Genomic DNA, 22,490 nt, shown 5'->3' on the forward strand with positions numbered 1-22,490 from the left:
CTGATCTAACTATAGTTTGCCTTTTCTAGGCACTGTTCCAATACCTACAGTCAACCAATATTTGTACTTCTTATTTGCTCCTACCCTTATCTACCGTGACAGCTATCCCAGGTAATGGTACTATGAAGCAGAAATGTGGTAAGCACCAAAAGTGTGGCATGAGTGAGGTAGGATAGATAAACAGGGGCCAGTTAACATAGGGACATAGAAAATATAGAATGAGTTTTCATTTTCTGTCTGACCTGGGAAGCCTCAAATGGTGAGTAGAGAAGTTTAATTTGGTTATAGTAATTCTTGACAGAAAAATCAAGTATTTCATATGGTCATAAATGATGTTCTGTGTGTAAAACCATTAATTTATTTATTTTATTTTATTTTTTTTCTGAGATGGGAGTCTTGCTCTGTCACCCAGGCTGCAACGTAGCATCCAGTGGTGCTACGTTGGCTCCCTGCAACCTCTGCCCCCTGGGTTCACGTGATTCTCCTGCCTCAGTGTCCCAAGTAGCTGGCATTACAGGTGTGCGCCACCACGCCCAGTTAGTTTTGTTGTATTTTTAGTAGAGATGGGGTTTCACCATATTGGCCAGGCTGGTCTCGAGCTCCTGGTCACTGCCTTCCAAAGTGCTTGGATTACAGGTGTGAGCCACCACGCCTGACTAAGAAACATTAATTGTGAGGGTCTTTATTCAAGTTCAATTACTTTATTTAGAAACCTTATTTTTGTTTCTTTCTTTTTCAGGAATCCCACTGTAAGATGGGGTTATGTCGCTATGCAGTTTGCACAGGTAAGTTTTTGTAACTGTCTATGGTATGTTGATTAGGAGATGGGGATTCATATTTATGATAATAATATAATCTACCTAAATCTAATTGGGAACTAAGAATGCTTTCTGTTGACATTACGCAGTCTTTTAAACTATTTCCAGTATACTAAATGGTGTTTGTTTTGCCAACATCAGAAGTAATTTTCTTTAATAAAAGAATATATTAGGCCAGGCGCAGTGACTCGCGCCTGTAATCCCAGCACTTTGGGCGGCCGAGGTGGGCAGATCACGAGGTCAGGAGTTTGAGACCAGCCTGACCAACATGGTGAAACCCCATCTCTACTAAAAATACAAAAATTAGCCTGGCGTGGTGGCACGTACCTGTAATCTCAGCTACTTGGAAGGCTGAGGCAGGAGAATTGCTTGAACCTGGGATACGGAGGTTACAGTGAGCTGAAATCACGCCACTGTATTCCAGCCTGGGCAACAGAGCAAGACTCCATCTCAAAAAAAAAAAAAAAAAAAAGAGAATATTATTTTATAAAGTAATTCTAGTTGGTAATGTCAGTAAACATTAATTTGCCCCTTCCTGTTTCTCGGGGGAGGTGTATATGTATGTGGGTATGGTCTGACTCTTCCCCATTCCTCCTCCCACCTCCATCAGAATCATTAATCCTGGAAGATCCCATTTTAAATCATTGTCTCAATCAAATGCCCATTTATGAAATAAATTCTTTTGTTAAAAGGGTTTTTTTTTTTTTTTTTAGACAAAGTCCCGCTCTGTCACCTAGGCCGGAGTGCAGTGATGCAATCTTGGCTCACTGCAGCCTCCACCTCCCGAGTTCAAGCGATTCTCCTGCATAAGCCTCCTGAGTAACTGGGATTACAGGTGCCTACCACCACGCCTGGCTAATTTTTGTATTTTTAGTAGAGATAGGGTTTCACCATGTTGGCCAGGCTGGTTTCGAACTCCTGACCTCAAGTCATCAACCTGCCTCAGCCTCCCAAAGTGGTAGGATTACAGGAGTGAGCCACTGTACCCGACCATGTTACGGGTTTTAAGCAGCAGGAAAAACAGGTTCTAAGAGTAAGCTCTTTTAAAAATATCATTTGGTAAAGGGTTAGGAAAAGTGATGGTAGAAACTAGGCTTGAGTAATCTCTCTGAAGGATTATAGCAGTCTTCTATACTAGTGTTAAATGGAATACATATGCGAACGTTACTTTAAGGGTCATATCTGCACTTTCTTTTGGAGAGAAAAACATCGCCTTCCATTTTATTAAGCCATCGTTATTATAATTCTGTCTCTGTTATGTTCCAGGTCTTTGGTTGCTTTTTCTATGTGTACTACATCTTTGAAAGACTTTGTGCCCCCTTGTTTCGGAATATCAAACAGGAGCCCTTCAGCGCTCGTGTTCTGGTCCTATGTGTATTTAACTCCATCTTGCCAGGTAACGTGGGTACTTGTTAATTTGGTAATTAACAAGTGAATTAATGCATAAATTCACGAGGTAAATAGAAAGCTATTGCCTATGAGCACCTTTGGTTTGCCTCCTTTTTCATCTAAACTTCTATACGTCTGTACCCATCTTGACCTCTTTTGCATCTGTTTTATAAATGAAGTATCCTTCTTCCAGTCGCAGGTCAGTCTTTCATCTTCTGGCTTTCACTCAAGTTGTGCCTTCTCTGACAGTGAACAGTCCACATTCATGCTGTGTCTTCCTGTTCACTATTCAGTTCATTGTCATCTTGCTCCTGATTCCACCAAGCCACTTAAATGCCCTTTGTTGAAATTACTAGTAACCTCCATATTCTAATCCAGTGGATGGATTAAGACGTACTTTAACCCTTATCCAAGTTGACCTCCATGAAGCATTGGGTGCTGCTGACCACATTTTGAAATCTCTCTTGTCACTATTTTCTTGCTCTTTTTTTGAAACCGGGTCTCTCTTTGTCACCCAGTCTGAATGCAGTGGTGTGATCATGGCTTACTAGCCTTGACCTCTTGGGCTCAAGTGCTCCTCTCGCCTCAGTAGCTGGGACTACAGGTGCATGCCACCACGCCTGGCTAAGTTTTTATTTTTTGGAGAGACGGGGTCTCCCTGTGTTGCCCAAGCCGTTCTCAAACTCCTGGGCTCAAGTTATCCTCCTGTCTCAGCCTCTCAAAGTGCTGGGGTTACAGGCTTGAGCCACCATGCTTGACCTTTTACCACTATTTCTTATTTTCCTCCTGTCTTTCTGGCCATACCTTGATTTCTTAAATTTATTTATTGTGTTTTTTTTTTTTTTTTTTTTGTCTATTATAAAGATATATGAGTACCTAGTACTATGCCAGGTGCAGAGGACTCAGAAGTGAACAAGACATGTATTATCTTTACACTCTGGGAGTTTTTATAGTTTCCCTTACTTTTCCTCTTTCCTTTACTCATTGAATGTTGGTAATGTTTTGTGTCATCACCTTCCCTTTCTTTTCTTCTCTTGCATTCCTCTTACAGTAACCCTCCCTCACCGGCCCCAAGACTTATTTGAATGAACTCTGTATCTGTCCCTAAAATAGAATATGTGTTACATACTTGAGTGTCTTCCTCACTAGCTGCAAAGTTATTGAGATCAAGGATTGTCTTTTATAGCCAATCACAGTCTCTCTCATATTGTCTGGTACATAGTTGATGCTCTATAAATATATATTTTTTAATAAATGAGTGAAAGAGGTGGACATATAAATGGATATTTTACAATATATTGTAATATGTACTACATAAGTAGGATAAACAAAATGCTTATGGCCTTTGTTTCGTATTAGAGAGAATATTTAATACTGGGTATTGAAAAATAGGTATTTGCCTGGCAGAGAATTGGTGGAAAGGTCATTCTAGGTAGTGGGATGGATGCAAGGGAGTGGAGCATTCTGGAATGGCATAAATCCAGTTGTGGATGATGTTTACAACACTTAAGAGGGTAGAATCATTGGAGATATGTTTAGAATGTTATCTGTGTCACTATGTTAACTGTGTCACTGTTAACGTTTTGGACTGGTTAATTCTTTGTTTGGAGTGGCAGTCTTCTGCATTGTGGCATAATCTGTTTAGCAGCATCCTGGCCTCTAGCAACTGGATACCAGTGGCACAACTCCCTCTCCTCCAATTGTCACAGCACTGGTGCAGTGGCTTGCACCGTAGTCCCAGCTACCCTGGAGGCTAAGGTGGGAGGATCACTTGAGCCCTGTGAGTTGAAGTTCAGCCTGGGCAACATAGTGAGACCCTGTCTCTTAAAAACAAAGTCTCTAGAATTTCAAATGTCCTGTGGGGGAGAGGGGCCAAAGTCTCTCCCCAGTTTTAAACAATTGCTGAAGACGGGGGTATAGGGGCCAGATTTTTAAAGGGCCTTGGGTACCAGGTTAAGCCATATATCTAGGCATTTCTTTTTTTTTTTTTTTTTTTTTTTTTTTTTTTTTTTTTTTTTGAGACGGAGTCTCGCTCTGTCGCCCAGGCTGGAATGCAGTGGCCGGATCTCAGCTCACTGCAAGCTCCGCCTCCTGGGTTCGGGCCATTCTCCTGTCTCAGCCTCCTGAGTAGCTGGGACTACAGGCGCCCGCCACCTCGCCCGGCTAGTTTTTTGTATTTTTTAGTAGAGACGGGGTTTCACCGTGTTAGCCAGGATGGTCTCGATCTCCTGACCTAGTGATCTGCCTGTCTCGGCCTCCCAAAGTGCTGGGATTACAGGCTTGAGCCACCGCGCCCGGCCTAGGCATTTCTTAAAAACAAACTGGGTAGGCTGGGCGTGGTGGCTCACGCCTGTAATCCCAGCACTTTGGGAGGCCGAGCTGGGTGGATCACGAGGTCAGGAGATTGAGACCAGCCTGGTCAACATGGTGAAACCCCGTCTCTACTAAAAATGCAAAAACTTAGTCGTGTGTGGTGGCACGTGCCTGTAATCCCAGCTACTCGAGAGGCTGAGGTAGGAGAATTGCTTGAACCCTGGAGGTGGAGGTTGCAGTGAGCCGAGATCTCTCCATTGCACTCCAGCCTGGGTGACAGAGTGAGACTCTGTCTCAAAAAAAAAAAAAAAAAAAAAAACCCAGACTAGGTAACGTCATTTGTTGAACCCACTTTGAAGGAAGTTACTGTTTTAAAATTAAGATAATTAACTCCAAAAGCATATCATCTCTGGAATGGGTAAACTGGAATAATAACTTATATTTTACAAAATAATACCAGCTAAATAAAATGATGTGATATAATTAGTTGCTTGGCATGTGAGCTATTTGGAAAGACTGTTAATATTGTTAATCTTATTTTTAGGTGTGCTGATTCTCTTCCTTACTTTTTTTGCCTTTTTGCACTGCTGGCTCAATGCCTTTGCTGAGATGTTACGCTTTGGCGACAGGATGTTCTATAAGGTAGTATATACTTAGACTTAGCTTTCTTTTCACATTTTTTTGTCTTCCTCATTATTAAGTATTTCGACATTGTTGGCCAATGTCACCAGCCTTTCACACAAACATTGTGAAATAATTTTCTTTTCTACAAATTTTGCCAATATTCTCTGAAATTCAGTTACAGATATAACTAGCATAACCTTGTGTTTTCTTCTGTCTCTAATGTCTGCTCCCTTATCATAAGCACATGGTTTCTGCTGGATCCTGCGAGGATATATTGGTGATTCCAGTAGGAAACTATTGGTTCAGAGCACACCATGAGACTTCCCTGAGTGTTCATTCATTTGAAATGGACCGTCTAGTTCTGTAGGAGTGACCTCAGCAAATTATTCATTTAAGACAGCTGAGCAGTTCATGAGGGAAATAACTTTTCCCTGTTTTGTTTTGAAAGGTATTAATTTTGCTTCAGATAGTATCCTTATGCTTCTAAAGTTGGAATAAAGCTCTAGAATTAGAGTCAGAATGGCTTATAGCATTCTTTAACCCTACCTAAAGCTCTCTTTCAGTTTGGTTTGTTTTTGGCAACACTCCAAGTCTGCCAACTTCTTTCTCAAACATTAAGTGCGGATTGCAGATTTTAGATAGCTGATCTCATTCATCTGATCTTAAAATTGGGAGCAAGAAATATATATAGGGATACCAGGACTTTGAGGTGACCACCGTCTCACTCTTTGGGTAATTTTGCCATTTCTGGTAACCACCAAACAGCTCTCTAGTGTTAGCACTCTATCTGGTCTTCATGACCATAGAATTTTCTCATGACATTCTAGCAAGGTAAGGGGGGTGGGGCTTACTGATTGCTGTTCAGATGGACATAGACTTAAATGGTTCTGTGTGTTGTGTATGAACCTAGGAACTAAATCTTACATAGTACGAGAATTCATGTCATATTCAACATTAATAACCAAAATGCCTTTGAAGATTTTTCTGTCATCAGCATATGAACCAACAGTTTATCACAGTGTACTTTGGTTTTTCTGTTACATGTGTTCTTTGGGAAAGTCAGGGGGGGTTGCTTTTGGGTGGTGTGTGTGTGTGTGTATAGTTTTATACCTTTACTTTTTCCCTCAGGATTGGTGGAACTCCACGTCATACTCTAACTATTACAGAACCTGGAATGTGGTGGTCCATGACTGGCTATATTACTATGCTTACAAGGACTTTCTCTGGGTAAGCAGCAAGATTTAAGTTAATGTTATTTAAGAAATAGAGATTCTTTTTCAGAAAGTATGAGTATTATACAGATGGAAGAAGTTATATTTAATTGTTCATGAGGAAAGGGTGATAGTATATTTTCAGTTTTCTTTTGAGAAATTTACATGTAGAAACCTGCTTTGAATGGTGCTGCTTAGAAACCACTGTGTACAGTAGTAGGTCTAATACTGTGTCTTTTGCTCTGAATTTTATCTTACGTAACAAAGTGAGAATGCATGGAGGTTGGAGTTGAAATGATCCACCAATAATAGATAGTTTCTTTTTTTTTTTTTTTTTTTTTTTTTTGAGATGGAGTCTCACGCTGTTGCCCAGGCTGGAGTGCAGTGGCGCGATCTCGGCCCACTGCAAGCTCCGCCTCCCGGGTTCATGCCATTCTCCTGCCTCAGCCTCCCGAGTAGCTGGGACTACAGGTGCCCACCACCACGCCCGGCTAGTTTTTTGTATTTTTAGTAGAGATGGGGTTTCACCATGTTAGCCAGGATGGTCTCGATCTCCTGACCTCGTGATCCGCCTGCCTCGGCCTCCCAAAGTGCTGGGATTACAGGCGTGAGCCACCGCGCCCGGCCTAGATAGTTTCTTATGAATCTCATTGCCAACAAATAATCTCCCTATGGTCTTTTTCATTCGTTTTTCTTGGTTGAAGGTGGAGAAACACTTTTTTTTTTTCCCCCACTCTTGTTGCCCAGGCTGAAGTGCAGTGGCATGTTCTCAGCTCACTGCAACCTCCGCCTCCCGGGTTCAAATGATTCTCCTGCCTCAGCCTCCCAAGTAGCTGAGATTACAGGCGCCCACCACCCAGCCCAGCTAATTTTGTAGTTTTAGTGGAGATGGCATTTCTCTATGTTGTTGGTCAGGCTCGTCTGGAACTCCCGACCTCAGGTGATCCACCCACCTCGGCCTCCCCAGAGTGCTGGGGTTACAAGCGTGAGCCACCGTGCCCAGCTGAGAAACACTACAGTGAGAAACACCTTTGTGTGGATTTGTATCTCTCCAATCAGTGACACCTGGCTTTCAGACATTCTTGAGAGCAGAATATACTTAGACTGATGAGATGTAATCTTGAATCTCCTGGTTGATTAATACTGGTATCTGGATTACAGTTTTTATTAAGTGAGGGCACCATTTGGCTTAGTGACAGCATCTTATGGTGGAAATAGCATTGTATTAATATTTGAGTGCTAATTCTGTCATTCAGGTGTAGTTTCACATATGGATAAGGCAAGTCCCTTCTCCTTCTGAAGTCTTAGTTTTGTTATGTGTAAAAATGGAGAGGACACTTGCCCCATCTACCATACAGTGTTACTCTAAAGACTGAAATTCAATATGTTTCATTTATATAGGAAAACTATGTTTTGTCAGTTGTAATAACTTACAAATATAAATTATTGATACTTTTGAAAATAGACTCATATTTGAAAAATAATAAGTATTTGTAAGTATATATGATTTGTAATTATTTTAATAGATTTGGATTAATCCAAGGAGTAGACTTAGAAAGTTAAGTACAAATATAATAGGTACCTTTGGCATATAATTTTACATCCTATATAATTCATGCTTGCTTTAAATTTTTAAAAATTACTTCGTAATGTTTTCCTTTTTCTTTAGTTTTTCTCCAAGAGATTCAAATCTGCTGCCATGTTGGCTGTCTTTGCTGTATCTGCTGTAGTACACGAATATGCCTTGGCTGTTTGCTTGAGCTTTTTCTATCCCGTGCTCTTTGTGCTCTTCATGTTCTTTGGAAGTAAGTATCTTGGTGTGCTGTGAGTACTGGGTACTATGCTAAAAAAGAAAACCAGATAGAAAGGAAACTATAAAATCAATGTAGGAGAACTAGATAGTAGTAGTAACATTTTAAGGTAGTACTTGTTTATCAGATGGTCAGAATATTGACTTTTAATAATTATACACAGCTCTGTCTCAAGATGTTTACACTTTGAAGTAGAGAAATGAACTAGGTAACCTCATGAAGACCATTGATGGCACTGATTTGGTAGGTCATAAAAGTTATCTGTATAAACAGCTTTCCTATTCATAAACATTGTGATTATGCACCCCCTAGAAAACTGACAAGTTTTTGAGTGAGTAGAGAGGGAAAAGTTGGAATATGAATATTCTAATTCCATGAAATATATATACACATGTTCTGAAAACACTGATTTCTTGTAAGTTACTGATTTTAACACTGAAGCTTTATTTTTCTTTATAGAAACAGTGACCAGAATTTAAAAATATATAAACAGTTGTTGTTCACTGTGATTATGCAATGATAACAGCAGATATATCTGAAGCCCCTCATCTTCTGACAAATTATGTTTTGATACCTGTATATTTCTTTCTTTCTTTCTTTTTTTTGAGACAGAGTTTCACTGTCATGACCCAGGCTGGAGAGCAGTGGTACGATCTCAGCTCACTGCAACCTTTGCCTCTCTGCTTCAAGTGATTCTCCTGCCTCAGCCTCCCGAGTGGCTGGAATTACAGGCGCACACCACCACGCCTGGCTAATTTTTGTATTTTTAATAGAGATGGGGTTTCACCGTGTTGGCCAGGCTGGTCTCGAACTTCTGACCTCTGATAACTGTATGTTTGTTGCCTTTCTGTCTTTAGTGGCTTTCAACTTCATTGTCAATGATAGTCGGAAAAAGCCAATTTGGAATGTTATGATGTGGACTTCTCTTTTCTTGGGCAATGGAGTCTTACTCTGCTTTTATTCTCAAGAGTGGTATGCACGTCAGCACTGTCCTCTGAAAAATGTGAGTCACCAATCTGGTTGGAGTGCAAAAGAACCTGTTTATTCTCTGATTGTGAGAGTTGGTGGGCAATGTTGAGGAGGATAGTAGTGGAGATTATGATGAATTAGTGTTAAAGAGAGGGAAATGAGGAGTAAAAGCATTCGTTCATTATCTGATCTTACTGTACTTGAAGTTTTTCCTTTTGTTTAGTTTTCTTCACATTTAACTCTCCTAGTTTTTGGTTTTCTTCTTTTACTGCCTTTTCTTTAGCCCCTTCTAATTTTTTTCTTTTTCTTTTTTCTTTTTTTTTTTTTTGAGACCGAGTCTCACTCTGTCGCCCAGGCTGGAGTGTAGTGGCTCTATCTCAGCTCACTGCAGCCTCCGCCTCCCAGATTGAAGCGATTCTCCTGCCTCAGCCTCCCAAGTAGCTGGGATTGCAGGAGCATGTCACCATGCCCGCTATTTTTTTGTATTTTTAGTAGAGATGGGGTTTCACCATGTTAGCCAGGATGGTCTCGATCTCCTGACCTCATGATCCGCTCACCTCAGCTTCCCAGAGTGCTGGAGGCACCGCGCCCAGCCAGCCGCTTCTAAGTATTCTCCAGGGTTTTCCTAATGCCATGTATGTCCCTACTACCACCACCTAAAACATATCTTCTTTTTTTTTTTTTTTTTTGAGGCAAAGTCTCGCTCTGTCGCCCAGGCTGGAGTGCAGTGGCCGGATCTCAGCTCACTGCAAGCTCTGCCTCCTGGGTTTATGCCATTCTCCTGCCTCAGTCTCCCAAGTGGCTGGGCCTACAGACACCCGCCACCTTGCCCGGCTAGTTTTTTATATTTTTTAATAGAGATGGGGTTTCACCGTGTTAGCCAGGATGGTCTCCATCTCCTAACCTCGTGATCTGCCCGTCTCGGCCTCCCAAAGTGCTGGGATTACAGGCTTGAGCCTCCGCGCCTGGCCTCTTTTTTTTTTTTTTTTTTTACTTCCTTCTAAATAAACTCTTGGACAACACTGAGATGCCTTCCATTACTCTTGATTCTATTTTTGTTTTTGGTTTTGGGTAATTATATTCAGGTTTCATTTATTCTTAGGACTTTAGTTTTTAGCTATACATGGGTACAGATTTTAGGAGGATGGCTTTTTTTTTTAAGAATTTTATTTTCAAGTAACATAGTATAGGATATAGACTTAGGAATTTTCTAGCAAACACTGGTTAATTTAATTGATGTGATCTGGTTAATTAAATCTATTAGCACTAGCTGAAAGTACTGCTTATAGTTATGGATTGATGGAAACACCCTAAGAAGTAGGATTGCCAGGCTTTTTGTGTATATAGGGCATGTCCTGTTTTTAATAATTTTGTCCTGCCTCCTGTATGGGGTTTCTTAGAACACCCCAAATGTCCTATATTCTGCCTTTTTCAGTAAATTACAAAAAAATATGACAGATAGAGCTATTTGTCTCAAGTTTATCTAGGCATCCTGTACTTACATTTGCTAAATTTGGTGGCCCTACTACTAAGTCATTCAATCCCTACAACCTTCCAGGTTTGGAGGAGATGCCTTCTTGATATATTTCCTGGGTATTTCTCATAGGCATCTGTAACTGAAGATGTCCATAATGAAATCAGTTTCCTCTCCAAAGCTTCCCCTCTTTCTGTGTATCCCATGTCTGTTAGGCTGCCTCAACTCCCCCTCTTTATTTCATACTGATCTCCTTTGTTCATCTGAAGTAATTGCTCTCGACTGTCCCTGGTCACCTGGATTCCACATATCAGATTTTATTCTCCTATCAAAATCCAATTTGGATGCCACATCTTCCATGATGATTTTTCAAATGCCTGCTTCCCTCTCTTTCCTATTTCTGAACTTTTGTAGTGCTTCATTTGCTCCTCCTTTCGATAGTTCAGTAATTTTAAACCTTGTATTAGTCATTTATATATATATATTTGTCGTCCTTAACCACCATTTAGATTTTAAGGTACTAAAATAGGGCTGTGCTAAAATAAAAGATACAGAAAGAAATAGTGCCTATTTAGAAACTGGTCAAAGTCCACACAATTGTGTATAGTTTACTGGACTTTAAAAGCTTTATGTGAAGCATCTAAATTGAATAAATCTGTGTTATAGATAAAAGTACTGAACATCTTTTGAATTAGTGAGCTGCTTATACCTTGAGGGTTATTGAAATGGTGGGAGGCATTTTAGAGATGTACAATGTATCATATTAACATCCCCTGTCTACCTCCACACCTCCTCTACTCTGTACACAAATAAATTATTTTTCCATTCTTATTTTTCCCCACTGCAGCCCACATTTTTGGATTATGTCCGGCCACGTTCCTGGACTTGTCGTTACGTGTTTTAGAAGCTTGGACTTTGTTTCCTCCTTGTCACTGAAGATTGAGTATTCTCCCTGATTTGGAGCCAGCTGTTTCCAGTTGCTACTGAAGTTATCTGTGTTATTTGAACCACTCCAGGCTTTACAGATGACTCACTACTCCATTCTTAGGTCACTTGAAGCAAAACTGTTGGAAGTTCACTGGAGTCCTGTACACTTAAGCAGAGCAGAACTTTTTTTGTGGGGCTGGGTCGAGGGAGAAGGCAGACTAATAGCTGAAGTAATGACAGATTGTTGCTGGGTCATATCAGCTTTATCCCTTGGTAATTATATCTGTTTTGTTTCTTGACTCCGTCCAATCAGAGAATAAACATCATTGTTTCTTGGCCACTGAATTAGCCAAAACGCTTAGGAAGAAATCACTTAAATACCTCTGGCTTAGAATTTTTTTCATGCACACTGTTGGAATGTATGCTAATTAAACATGCAATTGGGGAAGAAAAAATGTAGAACGATTTTTGCTATTTCTAGTAGAAAAAAAAGTCTGATTTCCAAAGATAATGTTATACAGCCTATTTTGTAATTTTTTTGAAAAAAGTTCAATTTTCCTGTTTTTACCTTGTTTTCTCTATAGATCATGATTTCTGTGAAGCAAAAAGATGCCTTTACCATGAATTCTTGAGTTTACATCAATAATACTGTATATTAAGGGGATCAGAAGTAGGAAGGAAAAAATAAGAGATAGCAGAGGAAAAAGAAAAACATTTCCTCTTATAACTTCCGAAGTAATTTGTAAAAAAGATTTGTAGAGTCAATCATGTGTTTAAATTATTTTATCACAAACTTAACATGGATGATATTCCTTTTTAACTTTATGGTAATAACTTCTTTGAAGTTATTTAGAAATATCCTTTGGAACAATTATTTTATTGCCTAATAAATACTGACTTTATCTTGAATTATTTTGCAGACTAGTGAGTCTGTAACATAAGTATTAATCACTTCCACTCATATTAAAGTGATCATTAAGGATCCAGAAGCTGGCTTCTGTGTTTGCTCAGTTATTATACTTTTAACTGTAGTAGGTTTTTAGGTGGAATAAATTAATACGTGATTGGTTTCAAGGAAATGTACTCTTATTATGTAATACTTTCATTTTATAAGATGCCCATTTCTAATACCATGTGTGTAGAAATTATTTGTATGTATGAGGTATGATTGTAAAGATTGAGCATTGGAAGAGGTATCAGAGACCATGTAGTTCAACTTTCCACTCAAAGTAAGATTTACGAATTATTTAAATGATTGTTGTTACTTGGAACAGCCACTTGAGAGGCTCTCTTGGTATTGTTTGGAATTGTTTTAAAGTCAGTTTGAGTCTCACAAGAAGGTAAGTAGAATTTCTTAATAGTCACAACTTAATTTGAACCACAAGTATCTGGCTTAATCATGTATCTTATTCACAATACAACTGATGAGTTTAGGTAATTTTCAAACATTAAATCCAACTTCAGTGGACACAAATACACCTCAAAGGAGGTTATTTTTAAAAAAGTATTCTGCATGTTCCCGCAGTAATGTTCTGCACAACAGTATTGTAATTGTAATGGAATCATAATCTCCTAACTAGTTTGCTTTAATATGGCTTGTAATTCTTGACATTTTTCTTAAAATTAAAATGAATCAGTCTCTTGAATTTATAACTGCATTTTAAATATATTGGGAACAGATTGCTCTAAGGCCTGGTTATGAGCAAGCCAATCTTTTGAATCTAAAGAATGGAATTCTTAGGTTTATATTTCTGTTAAGAAATACTATAAATATGACTCTTATGAGAAGACTTTGTTGCTCTGTAGTGTTTCTGAATACTATATTTGTTGGATTGATCAAGGCTATTTTTCAAAAAGCTCTCTGCTTCCTGTTTGTTTGTTTGTTTGTTTGTTTTTAGATGGAGTCTTGCTCTGTTGCCCAGGCTGGAGTGCAATGGCATGATCTCGGCTCACTACAACCTCTGCCTCCCTGCTTCAAGCGATTCTCCTGCCTCAGCCTCCTGTGTAGCTGGGATTACAGGCCCATGATACCACGCCCAGCTAATTTTTGTATTTTTAGTAGAGACGGGGTTTCACCATGTTGGTCAGGCTGGTCTCAAACTCCTGACCTTGTGATCTGCCCGCCTCAGCCTCCCAAAGTGCTAGGAATACAGGCGTTAGCCACCGTGCCTGGCTTCTGTTTCCTGTTATTAGTGATTTTTCTGCCCAAGATTGCGACAACAAATATGTAGCACTATACACTGTTTAGAATGCTGAGACTGCTCTAAGAAACTTTCAAAAACAGTAGCACTTCAAGGAATGCTCACTTTCTGTGAAAGAAACTGGTTTGATAGCCATAATCTTATTGCTAGCTGCTTTTTTTTTTTTTTTTTTGAGACGGAGTCTCGCTCTGTCGCCCAGGCTGGAGTGCAGTGGCCGGGTCTCAGCTCACTGCAAGCTCCGCCTCCCGGGTTCATGCCATTCTCCTGCCTCAGCCTCCGGAGTAGCTGGGACTACAGGTGCCCGCCACCTCGCCCGGCTAGTTTTTCGTATTTTTAGTATAGACGGGGTTTCACCATGTTAGCCAGGATGGTCTCGATCTCCTGACCTTGTGATCCGCCCGTCTCGGCCTCCCAAAGTGCTGGGATTACAGGCTTGAGCCACCATGCCCGGCATGCTAGCTGCTTTTAGCAAAAGTCTTTTCTTGAAACCACCCCCATACTCTTTAAAGAAATAAAAACTAAAATATCTTGTTAATGTTTCGGGAAGATTTATTTTAAAGTAATAAGCTTAAAGCTTTTGTGTCTGTAAGATGTAATGATAGTAACTGTTATTTTGGGCATATTAACCAACAGAACAACTATGTAGTATATATTTCACTTTCTCATTAGATCTCTAACTTGACCTTCTAGTACCTTTATGTATGAGGATAAATTTGTTAGATCCTTTTATTCTCAATCTTGAATAATGATGCAAAATGGAGTTTTGTTTTGTTTGTTGGTAGATTCATGTACTAAAACTGTCCAGGTAAAGTCGCTTTCCTCATGTTAGAATTTAATTAGAAAACTGAGGCTGTCCTAATTTTTTTTTTTTTTTTTTTTTTTTTTTTTTTTTTTGGAGACAGAGTCTTGCTTTGTCGCCCAGGCCAGTTTTTTTTTCTCTTATACAGATGGGGTTTCACCATGTTGCCCAGGCTGGTCTCAAACTCCTGGACTCAAGGGATCTATTTGCCTCAGCCTCTCAAAGTGCTGGGATTATAGTTGTGAACCATAGCTCCTGGCTCCTGGCTCCAGAATCAATATTTTAATGGAAGATAGCTCATACTTTTTGTTTTTGTTTTTGTTTTGGTTTTTTTTTTTGTTTTTTTGTTTTTTTGTTTTTTTGTTTTTTTTGAGACGGAGTCTTGCTCGGTCACCCAGGCTGGAGTGCAGAGGCGCAGTGTCGGCTGGCTACAAGCTCCGCCTCCTGGGTTCACTCCATTCTCCCACCTCAGCCTCCTGAATAGCTGGGACTACAGGCAGCTGCCACTACGACCGGCTGCTTTTAAAAATATTTTTAGTAGAGACGGGGTTTCACCTGTGTAGCCAGGATGGTCTCAATCTCCTGACCTCGTGATCCACCCACCTCAGCCTCCCAAAGTGCTGGGATTACAGGCGTGAGCCACCGCGCCCGGCTTTGTTTTTGTTTTTGTTTTTAAAGAGACAGGGCCTCACTCTGTCGCCCAGGCTGGAGGGTAGTAGCGTGATCATAGCTCGCTGCAGTCTCAAACTGCTGGACTCAAATAGTGCTCTGAAGTACCTAGAACTACAAGTGCCTACCACCACACCCAGCTAATTGATTTGTTTTTTTGTAGAGGTGGGGTCTCACCATGTTGCCCAGGCTTGTCTCCAACTCCTCACCTCAAGCAAACCTCCCACTGCTGAAAGCTTTGGGATTACAGGCATGAGCCACCAGGCCAGGCCCATACTTTTGTTAATAAAGTTTCAGTGACTTGCTTACTAATACTATGCAAAATTTCATGTAATTTATGTAGCACTACATAACCCATGCTACATATGGTATGTATACATACACTAAACATACAAAGGTCTGTTCTGGGTATTGTTTTATGTATCTTATCTCAGGGCTTTATGCCTCTGAAATGGAGGGAACTGGACATAAATGTTCTGAGGAATAAAGTGTTGGTTTGTTTTTTGAGACGGAGTCTTGCTCTGTCACCAGGCTGGAGTGCAGTGGTGTGATCTCGGCTCACTGCAACCTCTGCCTCCTCGGTTCAAGCAGTTCTGCCTCAGCCTCCCGAGTAGCTGGCATTCCAGGTGCCTGCCACCATGCCCGGCTAATTTTTGTATTTTTAGTTGAGATGGGGTTTTACCATGATGGTCAGGCTGGTCTCGAACTCCTGACCTCATGATCCGCCAGCGTCAGCCTCCCAGAGTGCTGGGATTACAGGCATGAGCCATGCACCTGGCCAAAGTGAATGTTTTGGGTGAAGTTTATATAAGGATTTGACTTTTTTTTTTTTAATCATTATTAAAGTTTCTATCAGGTAATACAGTGTTGGGGCCCTTTTGTTTTGTTTTGTTTTGTTTTGTTTTTTGAGACGGAGTCTTGCTCTGTTGCTGGGGTGCAGTGGCCGGATCTCAGCTCACTACAAGCTCCGCCTCCTGGGTTCAGGCCATTCTCCTGCCTCAGCCTCCCGAGTAGCTGGGACTACAGGCGCCCGCCGCCTCACCCGGCTAGTTTTTTGTATTTTTTAGTAGAGAAGGGGTTTCACCATTTTAGCCAGGATGGTCTCGATCTCCTGACCTCGTGATCCGCCCGTCTCGGCCTCCCAAAGTGCTAGGATTACAGGCTTGAGCCACCGTGCCCGGCCGGGGCCCTTTGTTGAAATAAAGTTACATATAGCAGGTGTAGTGGCTCATGCCTTTAATCCCAATACTTTGGGAGGCCAAGGCAGGACAATTGCTTGAGCCCAGAAGTTTGAGACCAGCCTGGGCAACATCGCAAAACCCTGTCACTACAAAAAATACAAAAATTAGCCAGGCGTGATGGTGCACGCCTGTAGTCCCAGCTACTCAATCGGCTGTGGTGGGAAGATAGCTTCAAGCCAGGAGATGGAGGCTTCAGTGACTTGTGACCTGTGATCACACCATTTTATTCCTCAAAACATTTATGTCCCAGTTCCCTCCATTTCAGAGCCGTGGGCAACAGAGTGAGACCCTGTATTAAAAAAAAAAAAAAAAAAAAAAAAAAACTTACATATAAGCCCGGTTTAAAGAGAGGATAACATGCAACTACCGTAGTTGAAACAGAGTGTATCACTTCTTTCCCACCCTAAATTTAATGCCTAGTTTGAAAGTCAGTAGACAATAATAAAGTTGATAAGTTTTAGGTTGGTAGGAAAACTATATAATCTATATAGTGTACTAAATCCTTATATGTTTTTGGTAAAATATAAAGACTTTAACAGCTAATTTGGACTTGAGAAAATGGGTTAATTTCACGAGTGCATATCACTTTTGACTATATTAGTCAAGCATATTATTAAAGTTTAAAAAACTAAAACTTACTCTGTACTTTTTTTTTTCCTAAGTGCTCTCTTCCTTATTTCTACATGACTACATTCACATTTCTGCTGTCAATAAGCCCTAATGGAGTGATAAACTTTAAGCTAGTAGATACTGCACCATGCTTTGTGGTGGTGGTTGCTTAATGAAATGGTAGCTGTACTTCCTGTTTGTTTTTAAATACCTTTGAAGCAGACAGTTCATGCACCCCATCATTTAGAGATGCAGTTTGAATTTCCATGGGCAAAGGTGCCAGTTTTGGATTGGGAAAGGAGCTGAAGCCCCAGTCAAGACTCTGCCAATTGGGGTAGTGCAGCAGATTCCTGTGTCTGTATCTTTCCAGTGTGTGTGTTAATCCATAGTGTTCTGAGCAGCGGAAGGGTCATGTAAATCTGAAGTTGTTATTAAAGGTTTTTCTATAGTTAAAGATGTCTTTTCTGATTCATTCTTGTAGGTTATTTTCCTGAATTCCTATTCCCGTCTCCCCCTGCAAGTCCTTGTCTGATCACTAGTACCAATACTTTGTTTAGTATGAGTTGTATTAGCATTAACTTAAACATTTTTAAATTTAAAAATATACAAAAACGGCAAAATACTGCACATGCGAATGTGGTAAATATATTTGGAAGAAACCTAGTTTATTTTTTATTTTTTTGTATCTTTGAGACAGAGTCTCATTCTGTTGCCCAGGCTGGAGTACAGTGGTGTGATCTCAGCTTACTGCAACCTCCGCCTCCTAGGTTCAAGCGATTCTCCTGCCTCAGCCTCCCCAGCAGCTGGGATTACAGGCACGCATCACCATGTCTGGCTAATTTTTGTATTTTTTAGTAGAGACGGAGTTTCACCATATTGCCCAGGCTGGTCTTGAACTCCTGACCTCAGGTCATTCGCCTGCCTCGGCTTCCCAAAGTGCTGGGATTACAGACATGAGCCACTGCACTCGGCCAGAAACCAAGTCTGTTTTAAAAGCAACTTCAAGTGTATTCAGTATTAACTCTATGGTTCATGTTCATAAATGCTGTTCATCTTGATAACAGGCAACTTTATATGCTGAATATAGCCAAAAGAGAAGGCAAACAACTGACCAGGACTTTCTTGTCCAGGCTAATGAAGGGGACTGTGTTAAAGGTTACCAATCAATTGTGGGGCCCAATTGTGACTTCGTACTTGCCTCAAGAAAAGCAGTGACGGTGATTCTTCTGCTGCCTCTCTTTCTTGAGGCCGTTATTTGTTGCTTAATTCCTTTTGCTCTTGGCCTTTTAAAACCTGTGAAGGGGCCGGGCGCGGTGGCTCATGCCTGTAATCCCAGCACTGGGAGGCTGAGGCAGGTGGATTTCTTGAGGTTGGGTGTTCGAGACCAGCCTGGCCAACATGGTGATGCTTTCTTAGATACCTTCACAGGTTTTTGTTTTGTTTTTGAGACGGAGTCTCACTCTGTCACCCAGGCTGGCGTGCAGAAGCATGATCTCGGCTCACTGTAACCTCCGCCTCCTGGATTCAAGCAATTCTCATGCCTCAGCTTCCTGAGTAGTTGGAATTACAGGCGCCGGCCACCATGCCCACCTAATTTTTGTATTTTTAATAGAGACAGAGTTTCACCATGTCAGCCAGTATGGTCTTGAACTCCTGACCTCAAGTGATCAACCCGCCTCAGCCTGCCAAAGTACTGGGATTACAGGCATGAGCCACTGCACCCAGCCAAATTTCTCTTCTTTATAAATTACCCAGTCCCAGGTATTCTGTTATGGCAGCTCAGACGAAGACACCCTTTCTCCAAAGAATCTACTCATAATAGGAGCCTATTATGAGGAATACTTGACATTGCAACATTTTGTTGGTGGAAGCACATATGATAGCAACAGTCAAGGAATACTGTCTAGTTACTCTTGATGACCTAGCTATACCCACCTGGCTCTGCAATGCCAAAGGAGTGGGAAGGGGGAAATCCTCTCAGAAGTTAATTCTGCCCCTGTTTCTTGGACCCAGTGGCTGTTGTTCATTGCTGCTAGAAGCAAAGCAATAGTGTTGGAATTTTTTCTGATGAATTTATGAAAGCTTAGAGTTTTGTCACTTTAGGCTTGGATGGCTATCATTTGAACTCAACCAAATTCATGCATCTGATTTATAAAACATATAAGTTGGTAAAGTTACTATGAGAAATCACTCAGAGTAGCATACTCAAGGTTGGCATAATCATTGAATTTGCTCTCTGTAGAAGCCCGACTTAGTACACAATGAGAAAGATGAATTGATTTTCACAGACTGCATAATCGTTTGTCAGATACTGTGCTATGTATGCACTGAAGACATATGAACAAGACAAAAGCATATTTCTTCCTGTAGGCATGCCCATGTGTGAATTGAATGATAAAGTCAGACATCATTCAATTTTAGGGATGCCCTTCTTGTGTGGAAGCAATACTAGAAGCTACTCTTTCCCTTGGAAAGTGTTTGGCTGAGTAATGCCTAGATTTCCTTTTCAGTGTCTGCTTTTAAAAGTTGCTAATTGGAGGCCCCGTGTGGTGGCTCACACCTGTGATCCCAGCACTTTGGGAGGCCGAGGTGGGCTTATCACTTGAGGTCAGGAGTTTGAGACCAGCCTGGCCAACATGGTGAAACCCCATGTCTACTACAAATATAAAAATTAGCAGGGCATGGTGGCACGTGCCTGTAATCCCAGCTATTCGGGAGGCTGAGGCAGGAGAATTGCTTGAATCTGGGAGGCGGTGAGCCTAGGTTGCACCACTGCACTCCAGCCTGAGTGACAGAGTGTCAAAAATAATAAGAAAAAAAAGAAAGTTTCTAATTGGTACCTTCTTTTTTTAGCTACATTACATACAAATACTGGCCCACTTCCCCTGCAGATTCCTTTAGGGAGCTTTGCATGTTCTAAGTGCCTGCAAATGTGTGTATAAATCCCTGCCCATGCACTTCGAAAATGAATTGATAGGCCAGGCGTAGTGGCTCATGCCTGTATTCCCACCGCTTTGGGAGGCCAAAGCGGGCAGATCACCTGAGGTCAGGAGTGCAAGACAAGCCTGGCCAATGTGGTGAAATCCCCTCTCTACTAAAAATACAAAAAATAGCTGGGCATGGTGGCGGGTGCCTGTAATCCCAGCTATTCAGGAGGCCGAGGCTCCAGAGAATCGTTTGAACCCAGGAGGCAGAGGTTGCAGTAAGCCAAAATCACACCACTGCACTCCAGCCTGGTGGACAGCGAGACTCCATCTCAAAAAAAAAAAAAAAAATTGACTCTGACCATCACTTTTACACGTTTTGAGGTTTTCTGTTTAGGAAGATTCTTACCTACTCAGCTTACATTTTGCTGTGGTATTTTCCATCAAAGACCTTAATAGTATTACTCCATTTTAAGATTCTCTTGGTATAATTAAAAATTAGGAGAGGAGTTACCCTATGAGTAGCAACTGTATTTTTTGATAGTGATAGTACTGTTTTTGTTTATGCCTCATCTATTCAACTTTTTTTGTTTTGTTTTGTAGAGATGGGGTCTTGCCGTGTTGTCCAAGCTGGTCTCAAATTCCTGGCCTCAAGCCATCCTCTAGCCTAAGCCTCTCAAAGTGCTGGGATTACTCAGGCATGAGCCACCACACCCAGCCACTCATCCAACCTTTTTTTTTTTTTTTTTTTTTTCTGAGAGGGAGTTTCACTCTTGTCGCCCAGACTGGAATGTGATGGCGCTGCAACCTCCACCTCCCGGCTTCAAGCGATTCTCCTGTCTCAACCTCCCGAGTAGCTGGGACTACATGCATGTGCCACCACGCCGGGCTAATTTTTGTATTTGGTATTTGTATTTGGTAGAGAGACAGGGTTTCACCATGTTGATCAGGCTGGTCTCTGACATCAAATGATCCACCCACCTCAGCCTCCCAAAGTGCTGGGATTACAGACATGAGCCACCACGCCCTGCCTTATCCATTCAACTTTAACACAGGCCTTTGCTGAGAGCTTCAGACCCATGTATTAATGTATAATCAAATAGTTACTTCTCATTTCCACCCAGATATCTCAGTCTTACTGCAAACTTAACATATCCACAAGTCCTAAACGGATCCTTCTCCAAAGTCCTCCTCCAAATCTGGTCTTCCTCCTTTGTTTCCAGTCTCAGTAAATCATATTGTTACAGGAAAGGGGGTTCAGGGCGAGTCCACAGTGCAAAGCAAGTTCATTAGGAAAATAAAGGAATAAATAATGACTACTCCATAGAGCAGCCCTGAGGGTTGCTGGTTACACATTTTTATGGTTCTTTCTTGATATGCTAAACAAAGGGGTGGATTATTCATTCCTCCCCTTTTTAGACCTTATAGGGTAACTTCCTGACATTCCCATGGTATTTGTAAACTGTCATGGCGCTGGTGGGAGGATAGCAGTGAGGACAACCAGAGGTCACTCTCGTGGCCATCTAGTTTTTGGTGGGTTTTAGCCAGCTTCTTTACTGCGACCTGTTTTATCGCAAGGTCTTTATGACCTGCTATCTAATCCTGTGATTTAGAATGCCTTAACCATCTGGGAATGCAGCCAAGTAGGTTTCAGCCTTATTTTACCCAGCTCCTATTCAAGATGGAGTTGCTGTGGTTCAAACTCCTCTGACATTATGTATGATCACCATACCACAGCACAATTCTGTCAACACAAAAGAGAACTGTCCAACCGATTTTCATGTTTGTCCAGGCATTGTAGTTGGTGCTAAGGAATATGGTTATTGAATAAGATAGTTTTCTGCCCGTCTGGAAGCAACTAGACGCTGGGCTTCTCCCGGCAGTTCATTATTTGGCACTAAATCTCTGCCTTAATATGAAATTATGCCATGGCCGTGCGCGGTGGCTCATGCCTGTAATCCCAGCACTTTGGGAGGCCGAAGCGGGAGGATCACCTGAGGTCGGGAGTTCCAGACCAGCCTGACCAACGTGGAGAAACCCCGTCTCTACTAAAAATGATGGTATTCTTTCCTGAGGTCAGGTTTTTACGCCAGACGCCCCGACAATTATGCCTGAGCTGGTTCCACCTAACTTCAATCCTCCTTCCCGGCCCCAAGGGGGTGAAAAATCTGGACCCAGGAGGCCTTCCTTGTGCTCTGAAGGGAGGCCTTTAAGGGTCCAAGGAAGACGTGACCGAATGTAAAGCACCGAACGGCTTACCCAGTAAGGGACCCAGAGTTTATTAACCAACATCCCCCCTGAGTCTGGTTTTTAGAAAAATACGCAAAATGTCCAGGCGCGGGGGCTCATGCCTATAACCCCAGCACTTTGGGAGGCCGAGGCGGGCGCATCACGAGGTCAGGAGTTTGAGACCAGCCTGGCCAACATGATGAAACCCCATCTCTACTAAAAATACAAAAATTAGCCGGGCATGGTGTACCGCGCCTGTAGTCCCAGCTACTCAGGAGGCTG

At 41.5% G+C, this 22,490-nt stretch overlaps 1 protein-coding gene across 1 annotated transcript in view; it reads left to right on the top strand.

Moving 5' to 3' along the window:
- LOC105484509 (sterol O-acyltransferase 1) overlaps window positions 1-16,769 on the top strand; it is a 65,095-nt gene extending 48,326 nt beyond the window's left edge. The window contains exons 9-16 of the mRNA XM_011746198.2: window positions 30-111; window positions 740-785; window positions 2,085-2,214; window positions 5,065-5,162; window positions 6,273-6,371; window positions 8,025-8,160; window positions 9,024-9,169; window positions 11,457-16,769. Of these exons, the coding sequence (XP_011744500.1) occupies window positions 30-111; window positions 740-785; window positions 2,085-2,214; window positions 5,065-5,162; window positions 6,273-6,371; window positions 8,025-8,160; window positions 9,024-9,169; window positions 11,457-11,513 (794 nt within the window). The 3' untranslated portion in view covers window positions 11,514-16,769. The remainder of the gene's footprint in view (window positions 1-29; window positions 112-739; window positions 786-2,084; window positions 2,215-5,064; window positions 5,163-6,272; window positions 6,372-8,024; window positions 8,161-9,023; window positions 9,170-11,456) is intronic.
- The last annotated feature ends 5,721 nt before the right edge of the window (window positions 16,770-22,490 follow it).

Source organism: Macaca nemestrina, chromosome 1 (assembly GCF_043159975.1).
Source record: "Macaca nemestrina isolate mMacNem1 chromosome 1, mMacNem.hap1, whole genome shotgun sequence".
NCBI lineage: Eukaryota > Metazoa > Chordata > Mammalia > Primates > Cercopithecidae > Macaca > Macaca nemestrina.